Genomic DNA, 12,441 nt, shown 5'->3' with positions numbered 1-12,441 from the left:
AACATTCTGTTTTATTAGCATTAAGTTTGTAGCCTGATACTGTGGAATATTTGGTAATAATATCCAGTAAATATGGGATTGAGGAAATTGGATCACTGATAAATAACACATCATCAGCATAGGCTAAAGTTTTAAGAGTAACATCATTTATCGTAATACTTTTTATAGCCTCACAATTTCTTATATGATTTAAGGAAAGGTTCAATCCCCAGGAGAAATAAAAGTGGGGAAAGGGGGCAACCGTGCCGCGTTCCTCTAAAAATGGGAAATTGAGTGGATATTTGACCATTTATAAATAAACGAGCAGTGGGAGCAAAATACAAGGCAGAAATCATACGAATAAACGAAGGACCAAAATTAAAGTATAATAAAGTCTGGAATAAAAATTATCAATGAAGTTTATCAAAGGCTTTTTCTGCATCTAAATTCATAATTCCAGAAGGAGCTAGTAAGGTAGTACTTTGTTCAATTAAATGTAATCAGGTTCTCGTATTGTTAGCAGAATATCTATTCTTCATGAATCCTGACTGATCTGGGTGGATAATAGAGTGAAGTACAGGGGCTAACCTAGAGGCATATAATTTACAGTCTTGATTAATTAGGGATATAGGACGATAATTTGAGACAAGGGTGGGGTCTTTATCAGCTTTAGGAAGTACAATAATCAAAGCATCAGCAAAAGAACCTGAAACAGTCCCAAAGGAACCGAAAAAAGTAAAAAGTTGAAATAAGTATGGCAAAAGATAAGACTGGAATTCCTTATAAAATTCAGCTGGAATACCATCAGGTCCTGGAAACTTCTTTTTTTGAAGCGATTTTATGGCAGCTAAAATGTCATCATTAGAAATGGGTAAGTCTAATCCGAGTCTATCGGATTGCGAAATTTTGGGCAAATCACAAGAATTTAAAAAAAGCATCAATTAATGAACTATCATGAAAATCTGGCTTGTTATATAGATTGGAGTAAAAATCCAGAAATTCTTTGACAATATCATTATGGGATATAGCAATCTTGCCTTGAGGACCATGAATAGAGGTAATCTGTGTTTTATCTCTTTTGATACGTAGATAATTCGCAAGGAGTTTCCCAGACCTATTGACATTGAAATGAAATTTTGCATTAGATTTAGATAGTTGGATACCAGCTCTTTTACTAAGGATAGAATTAAATTCATAACAAAGCTTTTGTAGTTCAACTCGGTATTGAGGATTATTGGATGTAATAAATAACCGTTCAAATTTCGCTATTTGCTGCTCCAGGTGTTTTATATTGGCATTATAAAGGACTTGTTCTCGTAGGCCATAATAGAAATTGTAGCACCTCTAATATATGCTTTAAAGGCATCCCATCTGTTGACTACAGAAGTGGAGTTTTCCAGATTAAACAAAAAATAATCTTGAATGGCTTTTAATAGTTTCGGCTTATTCTGCTCATTAAGAACAATACCGGTATTCATACGCCATCTGGTTTGCTTAGTAAAAGAGGAGGATATGTTTAAAACAAAGGAAATCAAAGCATGATCAGATATGTAAATATTACCAATGATCGGGTTAGTTGCAAATTGAATAAGTGGCGTAGAATGTAAAAAATAATAAATTCTGGAATGTGAATTATGGGGATTGGAAAAAAAGGTAAAACCTTTATCAGTAGAGAAGTGCAGTCTCCAAATGTCAGCTAACTTGGTAGAATGAATAAAGGATTTAAAAGCATGAAAAACCTTAGGGGGGCGAAATTTGATACTAGACAACCTATCTAATAATGGGTCAGCAATAACATTAAAATCACCTCCAACAATCAATGGAACTGTACCCAACTTTAAAACTTATGTAGTAATATTAGACCAAAAAGTAGGGTCATCAGCAGTAGGACCATAAATATTAAGCAGAAATAAAGTTGAATCATGAATTTTAATTTGAACTATTACATATCTACCCTCTGAATCTGAATTTTAGTTAAAACTTGACAATGTAATTTTTTCGCTCAAAAGATAGCAACACCATTTTTCGTGCCTAGCAGGAGACGATACAATAGTATCAACCCACTTCTTTTTCATATGATGTAATATTTTGTCTTCAATGCGAGTCTCTTGAACAAAACAAATATCTGCTTTACAACTTCCTAAATAATCCAAAATTTTGGTACCTTTAACAGGGTGCCTCAAACCTTTTACATTTAGAGAAACAACTTTAATATTGTGAACACTAGCCATTATGAAGAAAAGAGTAAAGGAAGAAAGCAGTAGAACAAGAAAAGGTGAAAAAAGCATAGTTGAGAAATAGAAGAAAAACAGTAACTCTAGATTTGAAATAATAGGAAGAAAAGAAAACAGGGGGAAAAAAACAAACAGAGTACATGAATATCAAGAAAGAAACGCACATGCGCTCTACAAGGATGACCGAAACCGCTGGAGCCCGATGTATATTAAAAAAAACACATTAACTTTGTCAGGATACAATAAAATGGCTAAATTCAAGTATTTGAATCATGAATATCCATGGAATGGTGCAGTTGTTGATCTAGGAAGTGACGTAAGTCCTCGGGGCGCTGAAAGGTTTTAGAGTAGTTGTCGTTCCAGATGCGCTTAATTGAAGGGTCAAAAAGACCATATTTGAACCCAAGAGTTCTCAATTTGGGACGCTGAGCAAAAAATTCTTTGCGAATAGCAACAGTCTCCTTTGCAATGTCTTGGTGTATAAACATTTTATTCCCAATTCACCATAAAGCAGGGGATCTCCCTTGCAGCTTTGCGTATCAAAACGAAATGGTGGTGACGCAGAACTTTAAAAATCATTTGACAAGGCTTAGAAAGCTTAGGATTGCGATGTGAAGGAATCCTATGGGCTTTGTCAATCTCAAATTTTTCCAAACATTTGATTTGTAAAAGACCTGGAATCAAATTTTCTAAATACAGTCTGCAATTATCACCTTCTACCTCCTCCGGTAAATGGAAAATGTGTAGATTATATTGCCTATTACGGTTTTCCATGTCAAGAAGTTGTTTGGATATCGGAGATATTTTGGCAACCAGTGGAAGAATAGAGTCCAGTTTGGTCTTATTATCTTGAATTTTAATGGTATTATCAGAGATTTTCATCGATAAACTTGCCATATCTTTTCTAACATTTTTTATTTCTGAGGCAATGGAGTCTGTATTACTACGAAGAGCTTGAATTTCTTCCAAAATCAAAGATAATGAGGGTTCGGTTGAATCAATCGCTTTAGATTTAATTGGAGGAGGAGAAACTTGTTGTTTTCTTTTAGAAGGCATAGAATTTTTATTTTTCATTTCAACAATGCAATGAAAGTCAAAGAATTTGATGAGAAAATGGGTAAAATGCTTAAAGATATAAAGCAGCAAAAGGAAATCTTCAATGAAGCAGGTGCAGCAGCTAAAATGAGCTATTGGTGTGGTTAGGCCAAAGCCAGGCCCTTTCCTGGAGATAGCTCCTCCCCTCTGCCTGACTGACCTGGCTCTTCCTGGAAGCAGGGCTGGGAGCAGGAGCAGGATCGATAAAAAATTATGCACCACTGAAGAAATTCGCTAATAGGCACCAAAACAAGCAGGTAATGCCTTTAATCCAAGGAGAATTGCAATTTTGCCGTGTTGTTGACAGGAAAACTGCAAAAAAACTAGGAAAATAGGGTCCGTTTTGCCGGAGCTCTCTAGGCTGCGGCCATTTTGTTTAGCGCGATTGCGCGTCTCCCAGAATGTGATTTTAAGTCACTAGAGGTTTCCCTTATTGAGAATATCAAATTCCCATATTGGTTCCTACTGTGGGGTAGCATTTTATAATATGTTGTCACTTCCTTTAAAGTGGCAGCTAAGACAGTGGCATTGTTCCAGCCTTGATATTAAATGATCATACAATCAAGCTCTCTTTATAGTGTACCTATGAATTATTTATTCCACTTGGAATGCCATGTGGCTTTAAAATTTGAGACCCTAGACTTTTTTCGTTCCCTTTATCTCGTCAGAATTTCTTTAAAAGTCCCCTTCCTCAACTGACTTCAAGATTAGGCCTTCTAAGGTTCTGGTGTGCAGTAGCATTAATTATTGCAGTCTAACCTTTGTTAAGCATTTGAGGCTTTTCAAGCATTTGATCCACTAACCGCTGCGACTTGCATAATTGTAATCAAAGGCATTCTAGTATGGTACCTTGGCATAAAGGTTTGTATAGAGCGGTATAAAGAAGAGTACGATCTCTATCAGATACCCTACACTGAGGAGATTCTCCAGATGGATGTAAAGAAATTAAATTCTTGGGTATAAATTGTTCACCTGGCTTACATTTCTAACTTACAAATTAGGGTTAGCTGAGCTTGACGTCAGTTATACTATTCACAATATTTATTTTTAATAAAATAATTTTGATTGATTTTTTCATAAAACAGTAAATAGTACAGTACAAGCAGTCAAGTAAAGCTGAAGTAGAAAACGCACATACAGTGTTAACATGCATATCATTTCAATCTTTAATAGCTCCATCACCGGCCCCAAATCTTCCTATATTTGTGGGGACATCCTCGTGCCACGTAGATGGGCTCCTTCAATTTTGTGCACACCTCACTCACCTTCCGCCATGCCAATAATACTGGTAGGTTTTCCAAGTTCCACCTCTGGGGAATGTCCCCTTTTGCAGTCAGGGTCCCCAGTCACACTAGAGACCATTCACCCGTTTCCCTCCAGATGTTCCAGAAGACCAAGAAGGGCTAGACGCGGTGATGGATCAGTGGGCTGCTCTAGAACGTGAAAGAGGGAGCGGAAAAAAGTTGCCCAGTAGTTTCTGATCATTGGACAGGCTCCTCCTCACCACAGCAGGAACATGCAGGGGAAGGGTGCCTGCCCTTCATAACCACAGCAGCATCAGATAAGTGTTATGCAGGAATATCAATTGAATAAAGCGGAACCTAGAGGCGATAACTTGCGCCTTTTACAATGATGGCTTCCCTCCGCTAGCTATCTACCAGGGGACCCACCATGATTACTTTTTAGCCCTCGCTGCAGAAAAGCGATCCACAGAAATGATAGCTAAAGATTTGTAAACATAGGAAATGCTTCCCTGTTCCGAAGCCCCATGAGTAACCTAGCTTCCATAGGGCTGAATTTGGGTGTCTTCCAACCCCCCCCCCCTCCCCCCCCCCCCCCCAAAACCCGGCTGGGCGTCAAAGCATGGTGAAGGTGTAAGAACTTATAAAGTTGGGATCAGTGAAGGCTAAAGTGAGTTTATAACTTTTTAAGGACTGCTTGTTGGCCCGTGCTACACATCCCCTAGCCTAGAAATGCCTATAAAGTCTCATTTACTTAATACCTCCAGGCTAGCCACTTGACCCAGCCAACTGACACTCCAGACCTGGGGTCTGGAGAATAATCTTGCCATCGCATCCAGTCCAGTGCAGTTCCAACCTCCTCACCAAGTACACCACTCTAGAAAGCTCTGGAAAGGAGCAGGGCATGGACCCACCTAAATCATGTCCAGGATGGATTCTCATCCCATGAACACCACCTCTACTGGGAAGGCTGGGACCTCCCAGTCTCTTCAGAGCCAGCAATTCAGCTGAGAGGCCCAATAGTACAGTTGTCTAAAAAAACAAGGAAAACGTATTGTGGTCTACTTAGGACCTACCAAGTCAGCAGACACTAATACTCCAGCATCGGCGACAGACATAGGCACCGAGATGGCGCCCAAGAGGGAAGACCCAGGATTGAAGAAGTGGCACTTAAAATCCAGCCTTCAAGACCTGTGTAAACCATGGAAATCTGATTTAAGCCAGGAATTTCGTATTAAGAGGATGTTGATCAGATCAACTCCTGGGTGGCACTAGCAATAGATACTTTAAATACATTGGGTGTTCAAACAACAGACTCTCACCCAAAATGGAACCTTAGAAACACAAGTGGAAATGGTAAACTAAAATATGGAGAAAGGCAAGGAGAAACATCAGCAGAATTTGTTAGGCGATTGTGGAATCATAGGGATCTGACGTGTGTTTATGTGCAGTCGTGTTTGCCTACGTCCTGTGACTTAACGAAAATCGAGTAGAGAGAACCCATTGAGCAGGTCCCAGAGAAAACCGTATAGGGACATTGTTGTAAAGCTTTCATCCTACCCGCATAAGGAGAAGATTTTAATGGAGTCTAGAAAAAAGTTTCTCAGTATCCTTTGAAAATGGCAAACCATCCTACTGCAGGATCTGGTTCAGCCATTCCTGGATAAAAAAAGTTACCTTGGACTCTTGACTGATACCTTGGTTAAAGCCAAAATACAATTTCGATGGCCATTCCCATGTGGCATGATTTCCCAAGCTCTAAACAGGATGCACCCTTTCTACACAGTAGAAAATGACTTCAAGGCGTTGGGTAAACAGATGACATCACAGGAGAAAGTGGACAACACAAGCTCTAGACCTAAAAACAGAGAGGGTAAATAACTACCCATAAGCTAAAGGCAAATACATTGTTCATTGAGAAGAGGACAGTTGAAGAAATAGGAGAGTGTCCAATAGACTTATTGAGACCCCACTAGAACATGTTAGGAACAATGACTATGGGGTTCATTTGAAATCAACAAAGAACATTCATATGCACATATCCAAACCCAGGCATGCAGACTCCCCTTCTTCTGACCTTGTTGAACTAAACATATTGGGGCTGGGCCATGAAGATGGGCCGGGTCGCTATACAGCATCAACAGTGGAATCGTATCTTAATAGAGTTTTTACCTTAATATTGTTTGCAGAATGCTGAGGAGGAGCTGATGGGAGGAGGAGGCGGGATAGATGCTTGAGACATAGGGCAACCGAATACCACGTATACCCAAGAGGTGCTTTTCCACTCTAAATTGCAATATTGTATTTTATCGCTTAATTCCAAAGGGCTGAATTTCCCTGCTAGGAGGGCAAAGATGCATACCTTTCTGGCATCTGAAAAGGGAGATCAAGAAACTCATAAATTCTGATCCATTATATACAGCACTCAAGTCCATTGCCATGCATCTTCGAGGACGTATAGGTTAGCAATCCTAATTGCCAAACTACCTCAGTTTTGAAACTTTAGGAACCTTAATGGATAGGAGGATAAGATGTCATGGTGACAGACAGGGTATGAGGGAGGCTTGTAACAATTGCCACCTTGTATGCTCCCATTGATGGTCAAGACCATTTTCTAGGGAAAGTCTTGTTGCAGAGTTAATAGAGGGGATTCTACTCCTCGATGACTACAGAATTATAATGGAGGGGAAGGAAGAGGCAGTTCAACTGCAAGCTGTTAAAATATCTAAGGACATGAAAGAGCTGGCAATGGAACTGGGACCAGTAGACCTATGTGAGGAATGCATCTCAGAGACAGATTCCACATTCTTTACCCCTATAATTAGCATATTCCAGCATCAATATGATCCTTCTATCTAGCCTTGATACATAAAGTGGGAGAGGCGGGTATAGGAGATCTTACTGTATCTGACTATACTCCTGTATTGATCAAACGCAATAATTTAGTGAGTGTTTAATCAACATCCCACGAGTAGTTCTGTACATACGACTATCTTACATTTCCAGGAGTGCTCCTACTCGTCAACTTTCAAGTGAATAAGTCAGAGGGAAACATCCATATAGAAAGAACTTTATAAAAAAATCCCGAGCAAAATAGTTTCCTGATGATAAATTCCTTCCACCACACCTTTCTTACAATTTCTCAACCTGAAAATAGGCATTACATCCTTTCCATTGAGCGACTTTATAAATGTTTTCAGAGTGGGAATTGCCATGGGAAAGGTTTGTGAATAATTGGGAATGTATGTGAATATGCTATATTCCTTGTATTTTGCATGGCCATCCCCTAGAAGGAAAATAATACCTACTGGTTCATTTTCACTATTTCAGTGCAGTTATTGTTCTAAAGTTCTACTCTCCCATATTCATCCATAAACCGAACAGATAGCCTTTTGCTATGGGTATTAGTCTGTGGGCCGTTCCACTAGGAATACTAATTTTGATGGTTGGGCTTCATATAGAGAACACCCCCAGTAGTAACCAAATTACATCCTCACCCGATTTTGTCGTACTACTACTGCATGGGTAAAGGTTAGACACCTCATAAAGTAAGCATAGGTTCGAGAAAATTGTTTTTTTGAGTAATAAAGATTAGTTAAGTAACAAAATCATTGCTGGGTAATCACTTAGTTGACTTAATGTCTATGCATACCTAGGCATGGTAGAGTTCGCTTATATGTCTGAATGGGGCCACCATCGCTTTGTGTATATGCCTGAATGTGGCATAAAAGGCATCATCATCGCATCTTTTCTGTTAGTCTACTTAAGAACTAGATACTGTCAGATCGCCATTAGTGTCCCTTTTTAGCCCGGGTACCAGTGCTATTGAATGTTTCCTGCTGTTAAGTCAGAGATGAGTTGTGTGTGTGTCATAAAGTTGTTCATCATTTTTATCCTGGGTGTCCATACAGTAAATATATATATGTACTTGGTTTGTCCACCCACATGCACACATTTAACATATTTGGAGCTGATGAATTATGTTTGGTCTTTTTTTATTTTAACAACTTTTAAGCAAGTTTAAGTAGACACGTCTGCGGATATTGAGAGCATATACTGCCTGGGGAATAGTAATTGTTTTAGCACAAGCAATTGTGATTGTTTTTCAACATCTTTTTGATTTTTACAGATTGAAGCCTGTGCAACTAAACATGAATATCCAACTATTTCTTACAATTCGTTTAACTAAGCCATTTCTAGTTCATCACCTGATGTATTTGATATATTGCTATTCTAAACAAAATTGACTTCTCCTATTCTAAATTATCTTATAGTGAGATGAGCTAAATTGAACTACTTATTTTAAACTTTTTAATATTTACAATCTTTTGTAATTTACCAGGATTTGATAAAAGACCTGAAGTCGGAGTTAGGTGGAAACATGGAAGAACTTATTCTTGCCCTTTTTATGCCAGCCACCTATTATGATGCTTGGAGTTTACATCATGCAATGAAGGTAAAACATTATTTTGGTATATTTTCTCGGACATAGACATTTGTTTTTTGTCCTAACACTGACAATGCTTTGCTAAAATGTGACAAAGGTATTGAAGATATAAGACTCACCCACCCACCACACGAATACAATTTCAGGAAGAGTCTTGCTGTATGTCTTCACATCAAATAGTCCTGTGTCTGAGTGTTCTATTATGGAAGGCCACTTTTAGGAGGCAAAGGATTTATATTTTATGGCATACTGTTCTACCTGTAGGTGCTAGATAAAAAATTGCATTCAAAGTAGAGCCAAAGACCCTATCGTGATTTCTAAATTCCTTGAGTAAGACAAGGTTGTAAAGGAATGGGGAATCTTTGGACTGTTCAGCAAACACAAAGTACTTTTTAGAACTGCTATCATGAGAGAAGCTGTGTTTAGAGAAACCTTTCAGTTTGAAATAGAAAACAAATAAAAATTGAACCAGTCTAAATCTTATATCTTCTTCATGGGTCTTGTCACTAACAGCTGAAATGTCTGTTTATCTCTTTTCTTAGCTAGACCGAACTAAAGAAGAGCTAAGAGAAAGAGTTATCCATGTATACGAAAAATTGAAAATGGGCTTTTAGGATAGGAAGAAGTCTGTCTCTCCCTTATGCCATATGTATGTGGTGTCTTGCTTGTCACTTGTCCAATGATGCATGCAAAAGCCGTTGTGGAGAGAAAAGCTAAATATTATTTTTCCCAACACAGTCAGAAAAAGGGATCTAGGTGAAGCCCCTTCTATTTTTTTTTTAACCTGTTTTTGATTTTCATAGTACAAGCACATACATAGCAAATCTAATAGTTGCCCATGTCCCTTCACGTGGTATAGCGGATTAGGCACATTGGTACACATCATGCAGGCAAGAATACAGTGCAGTATCTACTAAGGAGAAGCTAATCGCCACGTTATTTGAGTACAGTGGTGGTGAGGTGGAGTAACAGATAATTAATGGATCCGTACTAGTCGTCTTAGTGCAGAGAGTCTAAACCAGCGTGGTGTGCAAGCACTGTGTTAAAAACTACAATAAACACTAAAAACAACAAAACTCAACTATAGTTTTCCATAACACAGTGAATTATATAATGCAACCGCACATGGATGTGTATAGTAGTCTGAATCTACAGGAGGGGTTGGGGGGGGTTTGTGGAACGAGCACGTCGTGCCAAGGACTGCCAGGTGGTATCGGGGGGGAGGGGGGTAATTAGGAGAAATTGACCCGGTGTCGCAACAAGAGGAGACTGAGAGCAAGGTATGGCCTGTTGCAATATTCGTAGTCTGGGAGCTCTGGGTGTCATCGCTCACTGATGGTAGATAGGTGTGGAGTGGTTGCAATATGTCTTTAGGTTGATATGTAGCGGGTTGAAAAGAGAAATATAGCTGGCTGGAGGTATCACAATACTTTAGATTAATAATCCAGTTGTGAATTGGGTGGGTGCCTTCTACCCCAGTGGAGTGCAACCGCCCACTTGCCCAGTAAGAGGCCATGACTGCAAAGTGTTGGTAAGTTTTCAGGCGGTCTTGTACATAATCCAACAGTGCCAGTAGTGCGTCAGGGTCATGATCTATCCCAGTTATTTGAGCCAGTCGCAAGAAGATCCTTGTCCAAAGATGTGCACTGTGCCTACATGTCCAAGCCATGTGCAGAAAATCTGCCTCGTGTGGCATTTGGAGCATGAGGAAGATCTTGTGTGATCAAATATGTGTTGATCATTTGGGTTGGTATATGCCCTGCGTAGGAATTTAAAATGTACAAGTTTGACATTGGTTGGGAGAGAGACAGCATGTTTGTGTGCAGCAATCAACCCAAATTTTGTCCATTAGCTGACAGCCCAGATCATGTTCCCAAGAACACCTAAGTTTTGCATTGTAGGTGGGAAGTAAAGCTACTCAAATGTGGTATTACTTCGACACTAAGCTGTGGCCGTCATCATCCCGATCACTAGCGTGGATTTGTCAGGCGCCAACGGATCTGGTGGAATAGGCAACCTTAACGCTGTACAAGCGCTGCATCAGAAAATGGTCCAAAATGGAGGCCGCTGTGAAGCAATTGTCTGTGGAGTGGGAGAGGATGTGTTTGGTAGGGAAAAGGTCGCAGAACGTGTGTAGTCGGAAGGGCATCATTGTGCACTTAACCAAAGTCGAGCAAGTAATGGGGAGCCAGGAATTGTCTCATAATACTAATGAAGGTGAGCCTAGCAAGGAGGCTCCCATCATGCATTTGCGTTTACGCCGGGCCGAGCATGTGGTGAACAGAGTCTGCACATCATCGGGGTCTAAAGGAAGTCCTTTCGGGAGAATGGAAGCTAAAGGTACTTGTGTGGCCTGGTCAATTTCAGGTTTAGTACATGGAAGTCTGGCATCTGTGCTAAACCAATGGTGTGAATACCGCCATTGCGCTGCTAAATACAGGTGGAAATGTGGTACCCCATTCCCCCCCCTTTCATATGGAAGGATCAGTGTGTTGCAGCTCTTACCTGTCCAAATGAGCTTTAAAAAGTGGCCACAAGCATGGCAAAGAAAAAGTTAGTTATCAGGACTGTAATATTTTGAAAGATATAAGAAACAGGGGAGGATCACCATTTTAATAATTGCAATGCAGCCAGCCATTTACAGGGGCAATCTTATTCATTGCTCCACTTTTGTGGACAACGTGTTCATGGCGGGCCGTAATTCAAGCGCACTACTTGCTCCTTAGCCCAGTCAATGGGAACTCTTGTTGTGGAGAGGTGGTGGACTCCTTAAGGGGAAATAGTTTGAATTTAGACCAATTGAACAGAAGGTCCGAATGATGTCCAAAACGGGCAGCATCCCACAAGAGTGGGCCAAGATTTTCTTTTGGGTGCAGCACAAAAAAGATCACATTGTCAGTGTAGTGATATGAGGAGGGGTCCAGGGCAAAGTTGCAGGCCTTGATGCATGTGATCTTTTTGGAGGTGGCGGACATATGGGTATATCGCTATAATAAACAAGGGGTAAAGGGGGCATCCCTGCTGGGTACCTTGGGTGACTGGGAAGGGCTGGGTTTGGGATGAGATAGCCCTTATGCGGGGTTTGGTATAGAGGAGACTGATCAAGGAAGAAAAACTGTGGGGGATGCTGAGTTTGTGAAGGGTAGCATATAGAAAGGGCCACTCGAGGGATTCAAAAGCCTTCTTTCCGTCTAAAGAGGCCATTGCAGCTGGTGTCTCAGGGGAAACTCTGTTGAGGACAGAGAAAACTGTGCTTAGGTTTAAGGATGTGGAGCAGTGGGAGACAAATCCAGATTGTGTAGGAGAGATTATTTGCTCCATTAAAAGGACAAGGCGATTGGATAATACTTTAGCAAATATTTTGTTATCAAAATGAAAAAGTGGGTGGCGGGGGGGGGGTCATGAGAGTTTGGCCAATGTGTATCCTGGACTTTCCCCTTCCTAT

General features: G+C 40.1%; 1 protein-coding gene across 2 annotated transcripts in view; it reads left to right on the top strand.

Annotated features, from left to right (window-relative positions):
* The window catches only part of ANXA7 (annexin A7), a 453,711-nt gene that overhangs the window by 287,147 nt on the left and 154,123 nt on the right, over positions 1–12,441 (top strand). For both annotated transcript variants that reach the window (XM_086922337.1, XM_086922336.1), the window contains exon 8: positions 8,892–9,005. In XM_086922337.1, coding sequence (XP_086778463.1) covers positions 8,892–9,005 — 114 coding nt within the window. The remainder of the gene's footprint in view (positions 1–8,891; positions 9,006–12,441) is intronic.

Source organism: Lissotriton vulgaris, chromosome 5 (assembly GCF_964263255.1).
Source record: "Lissotriton vulgaris chromosome 5, aLisVul1.2, whole genome shotgun sequence".
NCBI lineage: Eukaryota > Metazoa > Chordata > Amphibia > Caudata > Salamandridae > Lissotriton > Lissotriton vulgaris.
This window is presented reverse-complemented; position numbering and strand designations above follow the sequence as displayed.